At 43.6% G+C, this 23,371-nt stretch overlaps 1 protein-coding gene across 1 annotated transcript in view; it reads left to right on the top strand.

The window, feature by feature from the left end:
* The window catches only part of LOC126191147 (monocarboxylate transporter 1-like), a 210,406-nt gene that overhangs the window by 130,710 nt on the left and 56,325 nt on the right, over nt 1-23,371 (top strand). Inside the window, exon 3 of the mRNA XM_049931901.1 lies at nt 18,760-18,886. Within this exon, the coding sequence (XP_049787858.1) occupies nt 18,760-18,886 (127 nt within the window). The remainder of the gene's footprint in view (nt 1-18,759; nt 18,887-23,371) is intronic.

Consider the following 23,371-nt stretch of genomic DNA (forward strand, 5'->3'; position numbering starts at 1 on the left):
CCCGGCCGGCCGCAATTCTTGTACTTCAAAATATTTCTTCATGGAAAGCTGCGTATGTGTTCTCGAAATCTACTGCTGTACTAGCCATTCAGGCGATGCGACCAGAGACCTCCATTGGAAATCACAGTGAACTTCTACATCGACATCCATAGTCTGCAAACCATTGTAAAATGCATGGTACAGGGTAATTACATTTCTACCACGTTTACTGCCTTACAGAAGAGGGAAAAATCTGGTAGTGGAGGAGGAATCAAAATGCAATATCACTACCTGAGGGGGTACCTGATGTTATTTCAGCGATGAGAAAATAGACTAAGATTTACAACCGCCTTAGCTGTGTGACCCTACTTATCAGTATGACGTTGCATCCTCTCTGGCCTGGTGTATCCTCACCCGTGGCAAACTGACCAACAACTGTTGTAACTGGTGCTTGATAAGCTGGATACTGGCACTTATTTGACGCCCGACCTAAACATGTTCTATCGGAGACAGATCTGGGGACCTTGCCAGCCACTGAAGTTCCCCAACACCACATAGACAGTTCATACGGACCCGGACCATGTGTAGAGGAACGTTGTCCTGTTGAAAAATGGCACTACGCTTATCACGCATGAGGTATAAAATATGAGCACTCAAGACGTTCGTGACATACCGTTGTTAGAGCTGCGTGCCCTCAATATGTGCCAGCTGTGACCTGAAGTCATAGCCGATAATTACCCTATCATGACGTAGGGATGGGAACCGATACCGGAATTTTACTTGTGGATAACCAGCATCTTACGGTATTTGTTTGACCTCGTTTATAACACGTGTTCCTTTAATAATAACCTAGTAAAAGCACCGAAATATTAAAACATTGCTAAAATTTTTCGTTTTTAAATAAACCTTTCTTTAAAAAAGGTGTAATTTTTATTCATATAATTTGTAATTGTGTGAAAAATTGCGTTGTTATAGAAAATGAGGAAAGCGATCAGTGCCATTTTAATAACAACGCCGACAGAAACGAGCAACAAGCAACAACACTATGTGATCTAAAGTATGCAGACACTCCCAAAAACAAAGGTTTTTCGTATTAGGTGCAGTGTGGTGCCAGATACTCTATATCAGCGACCTCAGTAGTCATTAGGCACAGTGAGAGAGCAGAATGGGGCGCTCCGTGGAACTCACAGACTTCGAACGTGGTCAGGTGATTGGGTGTCACTTGTGTCATACGTCTGTACCCGAGAATTCCACACTCCTAAATATCCCTAGGTCCACTGTTTCTGAGGTGATAGTGAAGTGAAAACGCGAAGGGACACGTACAGGACAAAAGCATACAGGCCGAGGTCGTCTGGTGACTGACAGAGATCGCCGATAGTTGAAAAGATCGTAATGTGTAATAGGCCGACATCTATCCAGACCATCACTTAGGAATTCCGAACTGCATCAGGATCCACTGCAAGTACTATGACAATTAGGCGGGAGGTCAGAAAACCTGGATTTCATGGTCGAGCGGCTGCTCATAAGCCACACATAACGCCAGTAAATGCCAAACGACGCCTCGCTTGGTATAAGGAGCGTAAACACTGGACGATTGAACCGTGGTAAAACATGGTGTGGAGTGACGAATCACGGTACACAATGTGGCGATCCGACGGCAGGGTGTGTGTATGGCGAATGCACTGTGAACGTCATCTGCCAGCGTTTGTAGTGCCAACAGTAAAATTCGGAGCCGGTGGTGTTATGGTGTGGTCGTGTTTTTCATGGAGGGGGCTTGCACCCCTTATTGTTTTGCGTGGCACTATCACAGCACAGGCCTACAATGATGTTTTAAGCACCTTCTTGCTTCCCACTGTTGAAGAGCAATTAAGGAGGTGGCGATTGCATCTTTCAACAGATTGGGCACCTGTTCATAAAGCACGGCCTGTGGCGGGCATTCGCCATATCCACACCCTGCCAACGGATCGCCACATTGTCTACCGTGATTCGTCACTCCACACAACGTTTTTCCACTGTTCAGTGTCCAGTTTTTAGGCTCCTTACACCAAGCGAGGCGTCGTTTGGCATTTACTGGCATGATGCGTGGCTTATGAGCAGCCGTCGACCATGAAATCCAAGTTTTCCCACCTCCCGCCTAATTGTCATAGTATTTGCAGTGGACCCTGATGCGTATTGGAATTTCTATGTGATAGTCTGGATAGATGTCTGCCTGTTGCACATTACGATCCTCTTCAACTGTCGGCGGTCTCTGTCAGTCAACAGACGAGGTCGGTCTGTACGTTTTTGTGCTGACTTTGAAAAATCCCTACAAAAGAATGGCCCTGACTAACAATAACCTATACTTTTCATAAATCACTTACCTCACAAAAATCTTCGTTACTCGAACTACTGCAATACAGCGAGCGCCATTACTGCCAGCTAAATAAAAGATTCTAACTACTGAAGGTTATGACCTGTAGATTAAAACTGAAGAAACTGCAAAAAGGTGGGAATTTAACGAGATGGGACCTGGATAAACTGAAAGAACCAGAGGTTGTACAGAGTTTCAGGAGAGCATAAGGGAACAATTGACAGGAATGGGTGAAAGAAATACGGTAGAAGAAGAATGGGTAGCTTTGAGGGATGAAGTAGTGAAGGCAGCAGAGGATCAAGTAGGTAAAAAGACGAGGGCTAGTAGAAATCCTTGGGTAACAGAAGAAATATTGAATTTAATTGATGAAAGGAGAAAATATAAAAATGCAGTAAATGAAGCAGGCAAAAAGAAATACAAACATCTCAAAAATGAGATCGACAGGAAGTGTAAAATGGCTAAGCAGGGATGGCTAGAGGACAAATGTAAGGATGTAGAGGCTTATCTCACTAGGGGTAAGATAGATACTGCCTACAGGTAAATCAAAGAGACCTTTGGAGATAAGAGAACCACCTGTATGAACATCAAGAGCTCAGATGGAAACCCAGTTCCAAGCAAAGAAGGGAAAGCAGAAAGGTGGAAGGAGTATATAGAGGGTCTATACAAGGGCGATGTAATTGAGGACAATATTATGGAAATGGAAGAGGATGTAGATGAAGATGAAATGGGAGATACAATACTGCGTGAAGAGTTTGACAAAGCACTGAAAGACCTGAGTCGAAACAAGGCCCCCGGAGTAGACAACATTCCATTGGAACTACTGACGGCCTTGAGAGAGCCAGTCCTGACAAAACTCTACCATCTGGTGAGCAAGATGTATGAGACAGGCGAAATACCCTCAGACTTCAAGAAGAATATAATAATTCCAATCCCAAAGAAAGCAGGTGTTGACAGATTGCATGGGGGCCTTATTAAATATTAATGAAAATATTCTTTTTTTTAGTAGCTGTATGTCCGATTACGCAAGTCTCGTAAACGGCTGGCCCTGACTAGTTTTAGTACGCAATCTGACTGCTTAGAATGACAACAAAGAATGTAACAAAATTTCTGTTAGCACAATTAATTAATTAAGTCCCCAGCAACTATAAAACCTACGAAACAACAAACACAAGTGTAGCTGTTCTGTATGTGGTAGTATGACTCAACGCACATCTGGCACGGTTCTTCTTCAACAAGACAAGAATTTTTAAATACCAATTATACTGACGTGATAAAAGAAAATTAGAAATACTATAATTGCGCAAGAAAACCAGAATTACACTCTAATACAAGAACACACGCCAGATGCTTTGTTGACTGAACCTGTAATGACACATTATTCAGGACGCTGAAGGAATAAAAGAAAATAGTGTTTAATACCTCCATATATATTGACGAAATGCACTCTGACCATTACAATATCTCCATTAGAACAACATCTGCTATCTCTCCCATCAAACCACTGCATAAAACATGGAACAACACTCTCCACTACCACATCTCACTCCGACTTCACGACAAGCAGTGTCCACCACAACTTCTCGGCCGGCACTGCCTGCCGCTACGTCTCAATAAGCACTGCCAGTGGAGGCGGCGGAACAAAACTCTCTGGCGCGATCTCTGGCGCTGTGGCTCAGTGTAGCCACCTTTCAAGATGTGAAAATTACCGAACAATCAGTTTAATAAGCCACAGCTGCAAAATACTAACACGAATTCTTTACAGACGAATGGCAGGAGTAAAATACAGGGAGCGAAAGGCTATTTACAATTTGCACAGAAACCAGATGGCAGTTATAAAAGTCGAGGGGCATGAAAGGGAACAAGTGGTTGGGAAGGGAGTAAGACAGGGTTGTAGCCTCTCCTCGATGTTATTCAGTCTGTATATTGAGCAAGCAGTAAAGGAAACAAAAGAAAAACCTACATCCTTCTGAATCTGCTTAGTGTATTCATCTCTTGGTCTCCCTCTACGATTTTGACCCTCCACGCTGCCCTCCAATACTAAATTGGTGATCCCTTGATGCCTCAGAACATGTCCTACCAACCGATCCCTTCTTCTGGTCAAGTTGTGCCACAAACTTCTCTTCTCCCCAATCCTATTCAATACTTCCTCATTAGTTATGTGATCTACCCATCTAATCTTCAGCATTCTTCTGTAGCACGACATTTCGAAAGCTTCTATTCTCTTCTTGTCCAAACTATTTATCGTCCATATATCAGTTCCATACATGGCTACACTCCATACAAATACTTTCAGAAATGACTTCCTGATACTTAAATCTATACTCGATGTTAACAAATTTCTCCTCTTCTGAAGCGCTTTCCTTGCCATTGCCAGTCTACATTTTATACCATCTCTACTTCGACCATCATCAGTTATTTTGCTCCCCAAATAGCAAAACTCCTTTACTAGTTTAAGCCTCTCTTTTCCTAATATAATTCCCTCAGCATCACCCGACTTATTTCGACTACATTCAATTATCCTCGTTTTGCTTTTGTTGATGTTAGTATTATATCCTCCTTTCAAGACGCTATCCATTCCATTCAACTGCTCTTCCAAGTCCTTTGCTATCTCTGACAGAATTACAATGTCATCGGCGAACCTCAAAGTTTTTATTTCTTCTCCATGGATTTTAATACCTACTCCAAATTTTTCTTTTGTTTCCTTTACTGCTTGCTCAATATACAGATTGAATAACATCGGGGAGAGGCTACAACCCTGTCTTACTCCCTTCCCAACCACTGCTTCCCTTTCATGTCCCTCAACTCTTATAACTACCATCTGGTTTCTGTACAAGTTGTAAATAGCCTTTCGCTCCCTGTATTTTACTCCTGCCACCTTTAGAATTTGAAAGAGAGTATTCCAGTCAACATTATCAAAAGCTTTCTCTAAGTCTACAAATGCTAGAAACGTAGGTTTGCCTTTCCTTAATCTTTCTTCTAAGATAAGTCGTAAGGTCAGTATTGCCTCACGTGTTCCACGGATTTCTACGGAATCCAAACTGATCTTCCCCGAGGTCGGCTTCTACTAGTTCTTCCGTTCGTCTGTAAAGAATTCGTGTTAGTACTTTGCAGCTGTGGCTTATTAAACTGATTGTTCGGTAATTTTCACATCTGTCAACACCTGCTTTCTTTGGAATTGGAATTATTATATTCTTCTTGAAGTCTGAGGGTATTTCGCCTGTTTCATACATCTTGCTCACCAGGTGGTAGAGTTTTGTCAGGACTGGCTCTCCCAAGGCCGTCAGTAGTTCCAATGGAATGTTGTCTACTCCGGGGGCCTTGTTTCGGCTCAGGTCTTTCAGTGCTCTGTCAAACTCTTCACGCAGTATCGTATCTCCCATTTCATCTTCATCTACACCCTCTTCCATTTCCATAATATTGTCCTCAAGTGCATCGCTCTTGTATAGACCCTCTATATACTCCTCCCACCTTTCTGCTTTCCCTTCTTTGTTTAGAACTGGGTTTCCATCTGAGCTCTTGATGTTCATACATGTGGTTCTCTTATCTCCAAAGGTCTCTTTAATTTTCCTGTAGGCAGTATCTATCTTACCCCTAGTGAGATAAGCCTCTACATCCTTACATTTGTCCTCTAGCCATCCCTGCTTTGCCATTATGCACTTCCTGTCGATCTCATTTTTGAGACGTTTGTATTCCTTTCTGCCTGCTTCATTTACTGCATTTTTATATTTTCTCCTTTCATCAATTAAATTCAATATTTCTTCTGTTACCCAAGGATTTCTACTAACCCTCTTCTTTTTACCTACTTGATCCTCTGCTGCCTTTACTACTTCATCCCTCAGAGCTACCCATCCTTCTTCTACTGTATTTCTTTCCCCCATTCCTTTCAATTGTTCCCTTATGCTCTCCCTGAAACTCTGTACAACCTCTGGTTCTTTCAGTTTATCCAGGTCCCATCTCCTTAAATTCCCACCATTTTGCAGTTTCTTCAGTTTTAATCTACAGGTCATAACCAATAGATTGTGGTCAGAGTCCACATCTGCCCCTGGAAATGTCTTACAATTAAAAACCTGGTTCCTAAGTCTCTGTCTTACCATTATATAATCTATCTGATACCTTGTAGTATCTCCAGGGTTCTTCCATGTATACAACCTTCTATCATGATTCTTAAACCAAGTGTTAGCTATGATTAAGTTGTGCTCTGTGCAAAATTCTATCAGGCGGCTTCCTCTTTCATTTCTTAGCCCCAATCCATATTCACCTACTACGTTTCCTTCTCTCCCTTTTCCTACACTCGAATTCCAGTCACCCATGGCTATTAAATTTTCGTCTCCCTTCACTATCTGAATAATTTCTTTTATTTCATCATACATTTCTTCAATCTCTTCGTCATCTGCAGAGCTAGTTGGCATATAAACTTGTACTACTGTAGTAGGTGTGGGCTTCGTATCTATCTTGGCCACAATAATGCGTTCACTATGCTGTTTGTAGTAGGTTACCCGCATTCCTATTTTCCTATTCATTATTAAACCTACTCCTGCATTCCCCCTATTTGACTTTGTGTTTATAACCCTGTAGTCACCTGACCAGAAGTCTTGTTTCTCCTGCCAACGAACTTCACTAATTCCCACTATATCTAACTTTAACCTATCCATTTCCCTTTTTAAATTTTCTAACCTACCTGCCCGATTAAGGGATCTGACATTCCACGCTCCGATCCGTAGAACGCCAGTTTTCTTTCTCCTGATAACGACATCCTCTTGAGTAGTCCCTGCCCGGAGATCCGAATGGGGGACTATTTTACCTCCGGAATATTTTACCCAAGAGGACGCCATCATCATTTAATCATACAGTAAAGCTGCATGCCTTCGGGAAAAATTACGGCCGTAGTTTCCCCTTGCTTTCAGCTGTTCGCAGTACCAGCACAGCAAGGCCGTTTTGGTTATTGTTACAAGGCCAGATCAGTCAATCATCCAGACTGTTGCCCTTGCAACTACTGAAAAGGCTGCTGCCCCTCTTCAGGAACCACACGTTTGTCTGGCCTCTCAACAGATACCCCTGCGTTGTGGTTGTACCTACGGTACGGCTATCTGTATCGCTGAGGCACGCAAGCGTCCCCACCAACGGCAAGGTCCATGGTTCATGGGGGGGGGGGGCGATAGCGTTACCAATATAAGAAACTGAACAGCCTACTTACAGATGGTCGTATCCGTGTTTGGCGACATCGCGCTGAACGCACATTGGAAGCGTGTATTCGTCATCGCCATACTGGCGTATCACCCGCCGTGATGGCGCCATGGGGAGCCATTGGTTACACGTCTCGTCCACCTCTTGTTCACATTGACGGCACTTTGAACAGTGGACGTTACATTTCAGATGTGTTACGACCCGTGGCTCTACCCTTCATTCAGTCCCTGCGAAACCCTACATTTCAGCAGGATAATGCACGACCGCATGTTGCAGGTCCTGTAAGGGCCTTTCTGGACACAGAAAATGTTCGACTGCTGGCCTGGCGAGCACATTCTCCAGATCTCTCACAAACTAAAAACGTCTGGACAATGGTGGTCGAGCAACTGGCTCGTCACAATACGCCAGTCACTACTCTTGATGAACTGTGGTATCGTGTTGTAGCTGCATGGGCTGTTGTACCTCTACACGCCATCCAAGCTGTGTTTGACTCAATGCCCAGGCGTATCAAGGCCGTTATTACGGCCAGAGGTGGTTGTTCTGGGTATTGATTTGTCAGGGTCTACGCACCCAAATTGCGTGAAAATGTAATCACATGTCAGTTCTAGTATAGTATATTATTCCAATGAATACCCGTTTATCATCTGCATATCTTCTTGGTGTAGTAATTTTAATGGCCAGTAGTGTATATGAATACCGGCAAGTCTCGGAAAACATTTTCCAGTTCTTAAATGATTCAGCACATCGAGCTACCACTAGAGAAACGGACGTAATTCTGCTCTACCTTCGTCAGTGCGCCATTATCGACGAGACAAAATAAATAGATGAAACGTTTTGCCCTGGCGGTGGCGAGTTGGCTGGCAGCTGTCTTCAACAGCGCGTGCCGCGCCAACAGAAACAAGAGATGCTCGTGTTGGCTGATAAAGTGCTGAGTGGGCTTCCTGTTTTCGTTACGGATAACAGGGGCTGCCAGACTAGAGAGTCGTGCTGAATCATCCAGCTGCCGAGCAAAGATCAGATACAGTCAGAGCGCAACAGACGTAGTAAACACAGTGTATTGTGCAGAAATCAAGTAGAATACCGCATATTTCGTATCCGAAATCGTCGTTAGTGTCGTGATATAGTTATGCTGAACTCGCTGCTCGGTAAGTCAGAGATCGACTGTTATCACTCACTCAGTTCCAGATCTCGATCAATCAGCCATAAATTTCTACCACTCACTCAATTCCAAATCGACAACTCATTTTTTCGTCATAACCTAAAGTGCACGTAATAAATGCGAGTTCTGATGTAACAAAAGCGTTACTTTCGGTCACTGCATAAAGTTGCTTGAAATTTTCCGTCGCTTTCTATATCCATCTTTTTACTTATATTTACTTTATTTATTTGTATGTACGGCACTTCCTCCTCTTTTACGCTTCATCGTTCCGTGCTCCAGCCCCATTTTCACTAGTTAATTATTTATTGATTTCCCAGAGCATTCAAGTAGAAAGAGAAAATCTGCTGGTAGGTCTTTCTTTCCACTTTTTTCATTATTATAATACTTTGGGTTAAAGAATCAGTCGAAATTGCAACAGAATTTCCCCAAACGCGTAACGAATTTTTATCCAGAGATTCGTCAGTAGTGATAAGCTTTGAGAAACTCCTACTTTTCTCTTAGGACTGAGATATTACATGTTGTGTCTGTTTTTATTTTATTATCTTGTTTTATTTGCATCCAGACAGAGCCCATTTCACCTGATACAATTATTGCACATAATGATGGATATGACACTCGTCTGATTTCATTAGCAAATATAAAACGTAATTAAAAGACACAGGGAGTCAACAAAATAAATTAGTCTGACTACGCCGTACCAATAAAAGCTGTGAAATTTTAAGATAAAATATATTTATATACATAATAAAATATTAAAGATATCCTCGTTTTTTAAAGTTCCCTTTTACAAAGACGAAGGAAATGGCAAATACATTTGGCAACGAACCTATTCATGGAGCTAGAGCGACTCTAAGAGAAAAAAAAATTCAATTTTTTAAATATTGTACTGCGTAATTCTTCTTGGGTGAAGGTATTTCCCACAGTCTATGAATATACGTACATACAATGTACTAGTCAATGTGGCAGAAATCGGAGCTTGGAGAAGGAATTAGATTTTACAAACATCTTGTTTTATCATTATTCGTTCGACCTGCTCTTAGTCTTTTGAATGTAATAGTTTATCTTCTCTTGAGCGCTAAGTTCAGAAATGTGTTGCGAAATCGGCAAGTACCATTGTCTTTTCATGTTACGGTCTGTATCTATTAACCTTTGTTTTTGCTTGGCTGATGAGTCTACTACGAAAATCACCGTATGGTAGCGGTATGTCGATGGAAAGTAGATGCTGTACCATTTTGCGCAGTTGATCTGCACGTTCGTTGACCATAATTCCATCTCGCTTCTCCTGACAAACTAGGAAAAAGATTAGTTCCGCTGCAGTTATTGTGGAATTCAATAACTAGCATTTTTTTTTTCAGAAAACCAACATACAGATATGGCGAAATCATATAAAATATTTACAAAAATTAGCGATGATATGATTTCTGAACTATTCGTGGCGTGATTGATAGATGTTACGAATTCGGGATATATGCCTAATCCACTTAATTAATGGTGTAACAATAAACATCTAATTTGTTAACTATTTTATTGTACACATGTATCACAACTGCAATGAATCATCGATTAGAATGAAACATCGGTGGCAGCATGCGTTATCATTTGTTATCAGGTGTGGCAAAGGATACCATTCCGCCGCTCGTTTTCGGCAATAGTGATATCGATTGTTTTGTATTACATGAATGGAGCCACATGATAGCCTTGGACAGTTACGTTATTGTAAAGCGTGAATCGTGAGTAAAAACAGAACATCAAACAAACTACATTCAGTAATCACTCTCTAATTAGCTTTTGTAGTAACCGACAACTCGCCACTGGATGCAGCTAGTGAATTTGGTGTAATTTGTTATTTTTTTAAATTTTAATCAGGGCCCTCTGTCCTACAGACACCACTACTGCAGTATCGATGTTCCATCACAACTACCATAAAAAAAGACGGAAAGCAAACTGAGCCTACTTGCGCGGCATCCTCGCAGCTGCAAAGCAAACCATGATTCTAAATTAATTCTCGTTGTACCAGAATGAAAAAGGTATTGTTTCTTTGGTATCTTGCATTTTTATTGCCATTTAGTTGCTAAATAAATTATCAGGTCGGCTTTCCTTTTTTGAAAAACGTTATTAACAATAATAGTTACTAAATGATTCGTAAATATAACTGTTAATGTAGACAAGAAAAACTGCACATACAGTACATAGCTAACTTTGCCCCGAGATTTAGGAATGTCTGTCTCTACTTTTGAAACGAAAAACCTATTAATGCAATGTCAACATAATGTGTGACTTACTGTAAACGCGCAGGCCGGATGGCCGAGCGGTTCTAGGCGCTTCAGTCTGGAACCGCGTGACCGCTACGGTCGCAGGTTCGAATCCAGCCTCGGACATGGATGTGTGTGATGTCCTTAGGTTAGTTAGGTTTAAGTAGTTCTAAGTTCTAGGGGACTGATGACTTCAGATGTTAAGTCCCATAGTGCTCAGAGTCATTTAACTGTAAAAGTCATGTGAAAGAGAAATATGAGGCACAACTCCACATAGCGAGAGGTGCATTTTGGACAACTGCGGCCAAATGCCAATACGTCTCGCTTATTTACTCGGCACTGGAAACAGATACAGCTGTCCTTCAAGCGTTAAAAACGATTTAGATATGTTACTTACAATTATTACACAGGAATGTATGACCTAAAATGAACCAAACGTGTACTGGCCAGAGACCACATTTTAGTAAGCGAGCTACAGCCGCTGAAGTGAACATGTGCACAAACTGCTCGTCGGGTTAGTGCCAAGTGACAATGAAAGATCTTGAAGAACAGCATTTTTGCGTGAAATTTTGCTACAAAGTTGGCAAAATTTGAAGCTAAGCATACGGGGATGATATGAGACTCAAGCAATGCAAAGAGTGGCTCAAGCGTTTTAAACAAGACAGAATGTTGCCGGTGACGATTCCAAGACTGGGCGACCTTCCACATTCACAGATGATGACCATGACGAGAGAGTTCTTGCTGTTATTCGAGAAGTTGCTGACGAATCCTAGCGCGCATGAGGGATGCAGGAAGAGGCCTGAATTGTGGGAAATCCGGACTTCGATGTTGCATCATGGCAACGCACTGACTCAAGTGCCGCTCCTCGTCCGCAGCTGTCCAGCAAAACGTCACACTCCTGTTGCGCCCCTTCCACTGTATTCTCCGCAGCAGACTTTTTCCTATTTCTCAAACATAAAACCACGGTGAAAATACGTCATTTCCAAACCATAAAGGGGATTCAGAGCAATGCTAAAAGAGACTTGCGTGCCGTCCCGGAAAGTGAGTTCCAGGAGGCTTTCCAAAAGTGTGAGAAAGATGGAAACGGTGTATTGCCGATAGAGGTGACTTTTTGGAGAGAGACAGTACTTACAGTGTCGTATAATAAGTAATGAAGTTGATACAGAAAACGTTGTAGTTAATTTTGAACACGCAACACTGCATGCATGCGAAAAGAACCGGCAGTTTTGAGGGATTTCTAAAGTCATTTGAATTAACTGGATCATCTAAATAATTAACCTTCAACACAAATTTTCGCAACACTTAATTACATTATTAAGACACGTAATTCTAATAAGGAGATTGGGAATAACATGAAAAGCGACTAAAATGAAAACTATAGTTTGCCACTTTGGACGGTAAAGGATACGACATCGACGGATGTAGTAATCGGACACTTTTACAGCTACCGATGTGCGTTTGTTTCCGAGATGGTGCTGCATTGGTTTAGCTGAGTGCGTCTGACTAGTGTTATTGTTTTAATTTTGTAAGCCAAATAAACGGCCATTGCCCAAAGATTTCGTTCGTTATTTATAAGATTTACTGGAAACATCTCAGTCAACATAATACGAAGCTGTGGACCGGCAACCCTTGACAACAGACGAGCGCCAGGTAAGTGTGTATCCACGGGCGTTATGGATTTGCGAATCAATATTACTAACGGGGGTTCGCATTAGTGTATCTAATAAACTACAAGCAGATCTCAGTGTTTTGTCATAGTAAGACAACTTTATAGCTGTGACTGTATGTTGAACTATAAAAAGCAAACAGTTATTGCTCATGACGTGATTTGGAGGCCTTAGATACTGCAGGATGACCAGCGCAGTTTCCGGTTCAGCGATATTGGCTCCAGTGAAGGAACGAATTTTCAGCATTGCCGCTTTCTTTAGGACCTTGCTGTGGTACTAAAAATCAGAAATGCCAGCCAACGATGAAGAGTCGTCCCTGAAAGGCCTGCTGTTTAATATTTATTTAACGTTAATGACTGATCACAAAGTTTTGACTAAGTATAGAAACACATCTGGCGCAAACCTGACGGATGTTCCTCGTATAATTATCTGCGATCAGGATGTGAAGGCTGCTAATTTCTGAATCGTCAGACTCACGATTTTTAGCTGTTATCAGTTAATTGAGGACCATGGTCTGAAAGACAGACCATCCTACCAAAACTTGGGAGGGTTGCGGCCTTTGCTAACGGAACTGGAAGATGTTTCACTCCGCATGGCCATTAACGCCGTGATTAAATTTTTTAGTGGTTTGCTGATTATGCTGACAGATCCAGAAGTATTTATTTAACCGGTTGTTCATCTCGAACAGATCTAGCCAGGCACCTTACATTTTCCGAAGTTGACGTAAATACCGTAATCGATTTCTGTAGGACGTAACAAAAAGGTACTGCCAAATATTCATGACACGTTCTTCACATATGGGATAATGAACTGTCTCGTATCGACATGAGTCTGGGAACGAATTATTTCCTCCCTAGAACTCATTTTCTACAACTCTTTGCAGTACATTGATCACGGGAACACATGGGAATAAAACACACCACCATTTCAGATGAAATTATTACAGGACATGTTGAAAATATCTTGTTGGTTGTATCTAGTTAAGTCGTAATTCTTGTGTTCACCGTATTACATGACAAATCGATGGGAAGAAGTGGACCAGTTTCGTATGCTCCACATTATGTGCAACGAAGGCCATTAGACTTTAGTTTGTAATGTCATTTGAAAGCTGTCATGCAACGAGCTCTGGTACAAGGTGCAGACAGTACTGTGGAATGCTGCGGAACACGGCGGATTGACGCCAGTGAGAAAGTCCGTCCGCCGTTTCCATCTACCTAAATGCTGCAAACGATGCAGAGTGGAGAGAGGGCTTGCATTATGTGATATCTCAAGCGGTATGATACAGGCTTATCATGCTGCATATGCTAATCTTGGGCATGTTATCTTGAAAAACATGACAGTTGAATTATTGTCTTCCACATAGTTCGGTTGTACCGTCCCTCCCCCCACCTCTTGTGTATTTCCTACATTCCCAGAACATTGTTAGGAAAATTTGATCCGCCGGCTGCAGGTTATAGCAATGCCCAGTCGCTGCTTTTGTTCACTGCCAAGCCTCCGTATATACACTCCTGGAAATTGAAATAAGAACACTGTGAATTCATTGTCCCAGGAAGGGGAAACTTTATTGACACGTTCCCGGGGTCAGATACATCACATGATCACACTGACAGAACCACAGGCACATAGACACAGGCAACAGAGCATGCACAATGTCGGCACTAGTACAGTGTATATCCACCTTTCACAGCAATGCAGGCTGCTATTCTCCCATGGAGACGATCGTAGAGATGCTGGATGTAGTCCTGTGGAACGGCTTGCCATGCCATTTCCACCTGGCGCCTCAGTTGGACCAGCGTTCGTGCTGGACGTGCAGACCGCGTGAGACGACGCTTCATCCAGTCCCAAACATGCTCAATGGGGGACAGATCCGGAGATCTTGCTGGCCAGGGTAGTTGACTTACACCTTCTAGAGCACGTTGGGTGGCACGGGATACATGCGGACGTGCATTGTCCTGTTGGAACAGCACGTTCCCTTGCCGGTCTAGGAATGGTAGAACGATGGGTTCGATGACGGTTTGGATGTACCGTGCACTATTCAGTGTCCCCTCGACGATCACCAGTGGTGTACGGCCAGTGTAGGAGATCGCTCCCCACACCATGATGCCGGGTGTTGGCCCTGTGTGCCTCGGTCGTATGCAGTCCTGATTGTGGCGCTCACCTGCACGGCGCCAAACACGCATACGACCATCATTGGCACCAAGGCAGAAGCGACTCTCATCGCTGAAGACGACACGTCTCCATTCGTCCCTCCATTCACGCCTGTCGCGACACCACTAGAGGCGGGCTGCACGATGCTGGGGCGTGAGCGGAAGACGGCCTAACGGTGTGCGGGACCGTAGCCCAGTTTCATGGAGACGGTTGCGAATGGTCCTCGCCGATACCCCAGGAGAAACAGTGTCCCTAATTTGCTGGGAAGTGGCGGTGCGGTCCCCTACGGCACTGCGTAGGATCCTACGGTCTTGGCGTGCATCCGTGCGTCGCTGCGGACCGGTCCCAGGTCGACGGGCACGTGCACCTTCCGCCGACTACTGGCGACAACATCGATGTACTGTGGAGACCTCACGCCCCACGTGTTGAGCAATTCGGCGGTACGTCCACCCGGCCTCCCGCATGCCCACTATACGCCCTCGCTCAAAGTCCGTCAACTGCACATACGGTTCACGTCCACGCTGTCGCGGCATGCTACCAGTGTTAAAGACTGCGATGGAGCTCAGTATGCCACGGCAAACTGGCTGACACTGACGGCGGCGGTGCACAAATGCTGCGCAGCTAGCGCCATTCGACGGCCAACACCGCGGTTCCTGGTGTGTCCGCTGTGCCGTGCGTGTGATCATTGCTTGTACAGCCCTCTCGCAGTGTCCGGAGCAAGTATGGTGGGTCTGACACACCGGTGTCAATGTGTTCTTTTTTCCATTTCCAGGAGTGTAATTTGCAAGCACCTATGATTGCTCTCTAGTTGGATCCCACCTTTGTTACAGATGCTATTTTGAAGGATAGTACAGTGCCGCCATCTGCTGGAACCTCATGAAAGTGTAGAGGCTGGTGCGTAACTCTTTTGTAACCGAAATTGGTCGAGAAAAAATATGTTGCATAATTTACTGAATACCCCTTGTACATTTAGTGTCTCGTTGCGTAATAAAATTCCTTCATCATCGTTTGATTTAATTCAACTGCATTCTATTAGCCTTGTTTTACTTTTGTTGATGTTCATGTTTCAACTTCTTTTCAGGATACTATCCGGTCCATCCAATTGTCCTTCCACGTCCTTTGCGGTCCTGCAGTGCTGTGGCCACATCTTTGACAGACTGCTTTTCACTCTCTTTCACACACGACTTCAAAAGGACCTGTCTTTTCGAATTTTGTAATCGTTTTCTCCAGACCCTTTGCAGACACCGGACCAGTGACTTTTTTCATACCCTTGAGTGTCCGCAACTTCTGCTGGTCTACTGGCACGGTCAACGTCCTTTTAAAAGAGCTCTACCAGCAGCGCGCGTTCCTTCGTGGAGACATTCGTGTTGACTGTGTCGGATGCAAACCGAAGAACAACCGTGTGCCGCGCGTGTGCGTATTCTGACGCTTACAGCACCGTCTATTGGTCAAATTTTTGTTAAATTTTTTCTTTGTTGCATGACGTTTCTCTCTCCGTCAATAACATGCTGATCAAATTTGACGTCATTCTGAGCAGTTTTCTTTCTACAGGGTTTTGAAACTGGAACTTCCATTAAGGACACCCTGTATATACAGTATGCTTACGATATCCGACCTTGCCTTCTACGTGCTTCACATTTTTTGTCACGCAGTGTATAATTTTCCTCTTTTGTTGCTTATAACCCAAATATCATAAAGCATATTGTAGTTATAATGAATCACTGATATTTTCACTTTTACTACCATTTGTATATATTTCAGCATGTATTTCAATACGTACAAATTTTATGCGAGCTATGATGTATTTAGTATTACATCCACTTAATTTTCGTGTCTTGCTTCACTTGTTTTCTCGTGATTGTCTTTCGTAGATGTCTCCATTGACGTCTTACCGTGAGAATTTTACTGCGCCAATTAAACAGGCATGGAACTCCATTGCACAAACTGACATTCAGCACCTCTACAAAACAACGCATGGATTTTATACAAGCGTAGACTACAATAGGTTCGATCTTCATAACGATTTAACACTACTGTTTTCCTGTCATTTTTCTGTGTATAAAGGAACCAGAAAGTGCCCAACACACTTCTTACTCATCTTCTCCTCTATATCATAGCCTACAGAAGTATTTTATACAGTTTACTATAGTGTAGTCTTATTGTCTGTAAGCACAAAATTATTTACGAATCTGCAGTGAAAAATCAATATTTCTTTATCGGTGCGTGGGCAGAAGCTGTAACACCTTGTGCTAGTCTTCGACTCAATAAGTTAAACTTGTCCTTTCGTCCATCTGTTACGTAACATCGCTTCTCGCTATTAATCTAGAGAGTAGTGGCCAGATGTAATATTGAATCACTCAGGTACCAATGCCGTGTCCTCTGCTCACCTGGGAGAATGTGGCGCCATTTCTAGCTGCATGTGTGAATTCCTACTCCTCCCAGCTAACGGAGCGAAATAAATCTCGTGACATTTAAGAGAACAGTTTCACCATTTGCACAACAAATGAGAGGCAAAGCGTGTTGGTCGAGAAGATAAAAGGATTACTGGAGCCGGAGGCCTCGGCAAACAGTGGAGCGGAAAGATAGCTGCTAGGGTAGGGATGGGAGGAGGGGGGGTGGAGTAGGGGGAGGGGAAGAGGAAGGAAGTTGACCCTGCTGTCAGCGTACGGCGAGCAGAATAGCGGAGCCTCAAGTAACAACAGCTAAGCACAGTAACGGAATCTCATCTGCTGGAAAGGAATGTTCCGAGTCAGTGTTGGTTCGACGAGCGATCGACGTCCTTGTTTCAAAGATCAAGAAATACGTCGCCAAAAATATAGCAATACCGTAAGGAATTAATAGCGCTCACCTTATCAACTAACAACATCGCATTCGTAACTCTGTAGACTTTGCGCAACTTCTCAGTAGTTTCCGGCTAGAAGGTTCTGACATACATGTTCACTTTGACGTTGCGTGGCTGTTTAAGCACTACTACAGGAATACTTAAGACTTATAAGAATTCCGCTCAGAAACTACCAACCTGTTCAATAACATTATGACTTAGACATATTTCTCTTTTAGACCGTTTATGCTACCCTATCTCACCAATAGCGCGAAGAATAGTCCACTCTCACTGGAGACCAATATCAACATGGAACACTTCGGCGAGATGTACTGGCAACGGTCCACTGGAAACCGGGTTTGAATGAATGACCAAACACTGCCTACGTCACTATTTTTTTTGTTAATGATTACCGGTTTCAATCTACCCTGCAGATAATCTTCAGATCTGACGCGGCAAGGTGCAGCTCTGAAGATGACGTGATGGGTAGATCGAAATGGCGATACAGGCAGAATTTGTTCATTACAACAATTGAGATCTCGGCTTCTGAGATAGGACGTCAGTTATTTCTTACGCCACTTTGACGACACATTATTTATAGGGCCACAAGGAAGAGACAAGCTCGAGGAATTCCTCTTACAATTCATTTCCATACGACCTCGGATCAACTTCACCACAGAAGTAGAGTAGACAGGAAGCCACCCGTCAAGAACAATCGTATGCATTCGGAAACATGGAAAGGCAACTTATCGTATGAATTCGGGGCGTATTGAGCTTTCGGTCTAGTTTCCAATATGTTAACCCTGACGGTGTTTCCCGTAGGCCCGGGCGAAACGTTAGTGAATAGTTTTATCCACAGACCTGGTCTCTCTGTCTGGAACTATTAACAGATATAATACGTAAGCTAAACGACTAAAAGTTTGTCTTCTGACTGACTTTTCACTCTGCAGCTGAGTGTGTGCTGTTTTGAAACTTTCTGGCAAAACGAAACTGTATGTCGGACCGGTACTCGACTCCGAAACCTTTGTCTTACGCGGCGACATACCGAATAGCTCAGTCGGTAGCGGATTTGCTCGAAAACCATAGGTTCCGGTTTCGAGTTCCGGTCCGGCACCCGGTCTTAATTCGCCAGGAAGTTTCAAAGTGAGTTCTGCTATGCGTACGTTTAATTAATGTGTTATTTGTAATTCGCTTTCCAGATGACGTGCCAGTCGCTGATCTCCGTCTTCAGCCTTCTGTTCGGAGACAAGCTGACGTCCATGGGCCACGAGACGACGAGTGCAGCGCTCATCATGAACATCATGAGCGCCGTCACCAACTTCTCAGGTGAGTCGCTCCGTCACGCTGGTTTCGCGTCACACTACTACACTAGGGGCAACAGTGCTTGCGGTGTAAGACCGCAATCAGACGAATGCAACTTCTTTCAATGTTCGATATGGCGATAATGTTCTGCCATACAGAAATGCTGCTTGTTTTGCAATTCAAACTGCCTTTTCCTGCTGCTAGTTATTTTGTTTATCCCATACGCGTTTCGCGTTCTCCTGTTTTAAGGCATTATCAGTGGGATCTATAACGATACAGTTTTGTTAATTATGGATTATCAAACAGTTCACTTCGCGCCGGCCGCGGTGGTCTCGCGGTTCTAGGCGCTCAGTCCGGAGCCGCGCGACTGCTACGGTCGCAGGTTCGAATCCTGCCTCGGGCATGGATGTGTGTGGTGTCCTTAGGTTAGTTAGGTTTAAGTAGTTCTAAGTTCTAGGGGACTGATGACCACAGATGTTAAGTCCCATATTGCTCAGAGCCATTTGAATTTAGTTCACTTCGCGAGTTTTGATGTTTGATAATCTATAACTAACAAAACTTTACCGTTATAGATCCCACTGATGATGCGTTAAAACAGGAGAAGGCGAAACGCGTTTGGGATAAATAAAATAACTAGGAGCAGGAAAAGGCAGTTTGATTTGCAAAACAAGTATTTATATGCTTGCTGCGGAGGATGGCCACACAAACAAACTTGTTAGAAATGTTGCTATTCAATCGCACTGCTCACAACTGATAATATTTCCTGAATTTCGAACGCTTTCCGTTTCAATATCTTTGCTTTCATTTCTCGGCAGATACTCTCGAAAATCCATTACTGATTTAGTTTTTCCATTACCCTCTGTAAGAAGACAATGTTTACAAGTGCAAAATTTACGGTTATGCAGTCCTACTTACAGATAACGTCCCTGTGAATTAATATCTTGTACCAAAGTAACCCCTTATTATAATAAGTCACATAGGTACGCAAAGTACTTCTTAATTCAATATAAATCTTCAGAAGAGTGTTGAACATTCAACACGCATTTACGTTTCTGGAATAATTATTTTGACCGCAGCTAACGAAATATTTGTTCCATGTACAGGATGTTCCGAAAAAACATCGACAAACTTGACATTTCCCTTACCCCAAAACAAGAAAGAAATGTCTAGCAAACAAGGGCCCTATAAACATATCTTAAGAGATGTGAGCACTTGATTCACCTTCGATACTTTGAAACATATCTCTTCTGCTATAAGGTCTTTGCTTTTCAAATTTTGGGAGGAGGTAGTATGGACCAAAACAAGAAAAAAAGTCAACTAAACACTGACTCTAAAATGCATATTTTGAGAGCTGTGGTAACAACGATTCCCGCTATATCACTGAAGTTAAGCGCTGCCGGGCTGGACTAGCACTTGGATGGGTGACCATCCGATCTACCGCTCAGCCCTTGTGAGGCAACCTCAGGAGCTACTTGAGTGAGAAGTAGCGGCTCCGGTCTCGTAAACTAAAATACGGCCGGGAGAGCGGTGTGCTGACCACATGCCCCTCCATATCCGCATTCAGTGACGCCTGAGGGCTGACGATGACAGGGCGGCCGGTCGGTACCGTTGGGCCTTCATAGCGTGTTAGGTAGGAGTATAGTTTAGTTCAGTTTACTGAACGTTTGTTCAGTAGAAGAGATGCGTTTCACGCTGGCGAAGATGACAAGTGCTCATAGCTCTTACAGTAGGCGTTTTACAGATCACGTTTACCAGATATTCTTTACTTATTTCTGTATAAGTGAACTGTCCCTAAAGGTTGTCGGTGCCTTTTAGGACAGCATGTATAAATGAGACACTGAATCGAACTCAAATTGAGAACCGATGAAAGAAACTATACTCAATAAATTGTAAGCTGTGGGTATGTGTCATTTGGAAAAGCACATACACTGCTTGACAAAAAAAGTGAAGCGGCCAGAAGACATAGTCGGATGTCAGTGCAACTTAGCGCATGCACACACTATCGGTGAGTTTGAAAGCGATAAGAGCTGCAGTTTTCTGTGACAAGAAGAACGGCGACCAGATTGGGTTGTTGTTACCAGGCCTGACAGGGTATGTAAGGGGGCGTGAACGAGGTCGGATGTTAAATAATCACTGTGAAGGATATGGAGCTGCACCGTACTGCTGTGAGACACCGTTATCAACAGCCACAGAGTTTGAGAGGTGCCTCATTGTCGGTCTCCGTTTGGACGACCGGTCGAATCGTGCAGTATCTCAGATTTGTAGAGCATTCGAATGTGACAGTGTGCAGATATTGGACTGCCTCGAAACGTCAGGGCAGGCATAATCGTTGCCTACTTTCTAGTCGACCGCGTCTGACGACAACTAGAGAGAATCGTCAAATTGTGAACCAAGCACATCATAACCCATTCATATCTATACCTACAATCCGAAAACAAGTAACGGACTCAAAATAACCTTCCATCTCACCTTGCACCATTTGTCGGATTCTAGTAGCAGCAGCACAAGGGAATCATCGTCCCATCGACCCGTGCGTGGGCTGCCGCTAACACAGCAACACAGATGGCTGTGTTTGGAGTGGTGCCGTAAAAGGAAGGCATGGACTGCTGATGTGTGGTGTCACATTGCTTTCAGCTAAAAGTCGCGGTTCTGCTCTGCCCCGGACGACCATCGTCGGCGACTATAACAGTGATCTTGGGAAAGGTGATGACGTTTGATGTTTGGTTTGTGGAGCGCTCAACTGCGCCGTCAGCAGCGCCAATACAAAGTCCCGATTTTGACACAGTCCTGTTTTTACACAATCCAATCTAGCCAGTGTCACGAATGATGATGAAATGATGAGGACAACACACACACCCAGTCCCCGGGCAGAGAAAATCCCCAACCCGCCCGGGAATCGAACCCGGGACCCCGTGGTCCAGAGGCAGCAACGATAGCCACCAGACCACGAGTAGCGGACGACCTTGGGAAACAGCATATTATTCTGCAGAGCCGCAACTGTGGTAAGCTCCCCACTAAACGTTTCTGTATGACATTTAGTTCAAATTTACCTTCCATTCCATAAAAAAATCTACGTACTACAAAAACCATTAACTGTTTTTCTGCTTACTTTCCTATGGTAACCTTTGACTAAGCAGACAAGCAGACTAAGCAGACGGTTGGCCGTGCGGTGTAACGCACGGCTTTCCGAGCGGGAAGGAGCGCCTGGTCCCCGGTACGAATCCGCCCGGCGGATTTGTGTCGAGGTCCGGTGAACCGGCCAGTCTGTGGATGGTTTTTAGGCGGTTTTCCATCTGCCTCGGCGAATGCGGGTTGGTTCCCCTTATTCCGCCGCAGTTACTCTATGTCGGCGATTGCTGTGCAAACAATTTCTCCACATACGCGTACACCACCATTACTCTATCACGCAAACATAGAGGTTACACTCGTCTGGTGTGAGACGTTCCCTGGGGGGGGGGGGGGGGGGCTAACCGCACAGTAACCCTGGGTTCGGTGTGGGGCGGCGGAGGGGTGAAGTGGACTGCCCTAGTCGTCGTGGGGTTGTGGACCACTGCGGCTGAGGCGGGGACGGAGCCTCTCCGTCGTTTCTAGGTCCCCCGTTAACATACAATACAAGCAGAACAAAATCTGAACTGAACAGTAATTGGTCTGAATAAAACTTGTCTTCATATTAAATGCGCAACTGAACTAAAACAACTATCTGGCCGTAATCAAAACTTTCGCTTACCTCGCGTCTTACCAACATTGTTCCAGATTTGTCGAAAGCACAACAGCGAGCAGCAAGCAGGCAGCGGCAAAGCTAGATTTCTGTTTTTTAAATTAAACTTCCAAGCAATATTCCAATTGTTGCATAGTAATGGTGCAAGGTGGTAACGAGCAATGATAAATATTCTTTAAACAGTGGTATGGGGAGAGTAACCATTCCTGTGAAATTACATTCCAAGACAATGATTTTAGAATGGAGTATGTGTTAACAAAGACAGAGTAAAATTTCACATCATCTTCACACACAAGACTGGTCTGAACAATATTCACGCTTAATATAGTGAACAATGATTTGGAATGTGTACAATGTTAACAGAATTTCTGCAAAAAGCAACCAGCTTAATCAGTTGATATGTCAGTGCATGACTCAGGGAAGTGGGGTGGTCTTTCTCTCAGCTGTGAGCAAGTTAACTATCTGGCAATAATTATTACGACAGACTTACTGTACAGTGCTGCAGCCTTCCCTTAATCTTTCTCTCTTCAAAATTAGTAACATTATTAACATTTATATTCTTTTCGCCTTCCCATACATACATCATATTCATCCTTGCTGTCCTTTATAATAAATTTTTCTTCATCTAACAGATGCAATCACAAGTCAACACAGCACTGAATACTGTACAGCCATCACCTAACACACTTCACCTAAGAATGTATCAGACTAAGCAGAGGCAAAGACTTTGTCACAACAATACCAAAGATTGTTTAACAGTAACGGAACTTGCTCTCTCTCTCTCTCTCTCT

The sequence above is a fragment of the Schistocerca cancellata genome, chromosome 6, assembly GCF_023864275.1.
Source record: "Schistocerca cancellata isolate TAMUIC-IGC-003103 chromosome 6, iqSchCanc2.1, whole genome shotgun sequence".
In the NCBI taxonomy this organism is placed as follows: domain Eukaryota; kingdom Metazoa; phylum Arthropoda; class Insecta; order Orthoptera; family Acrididae; genus Schistocerca; species Schistocerca cancellata.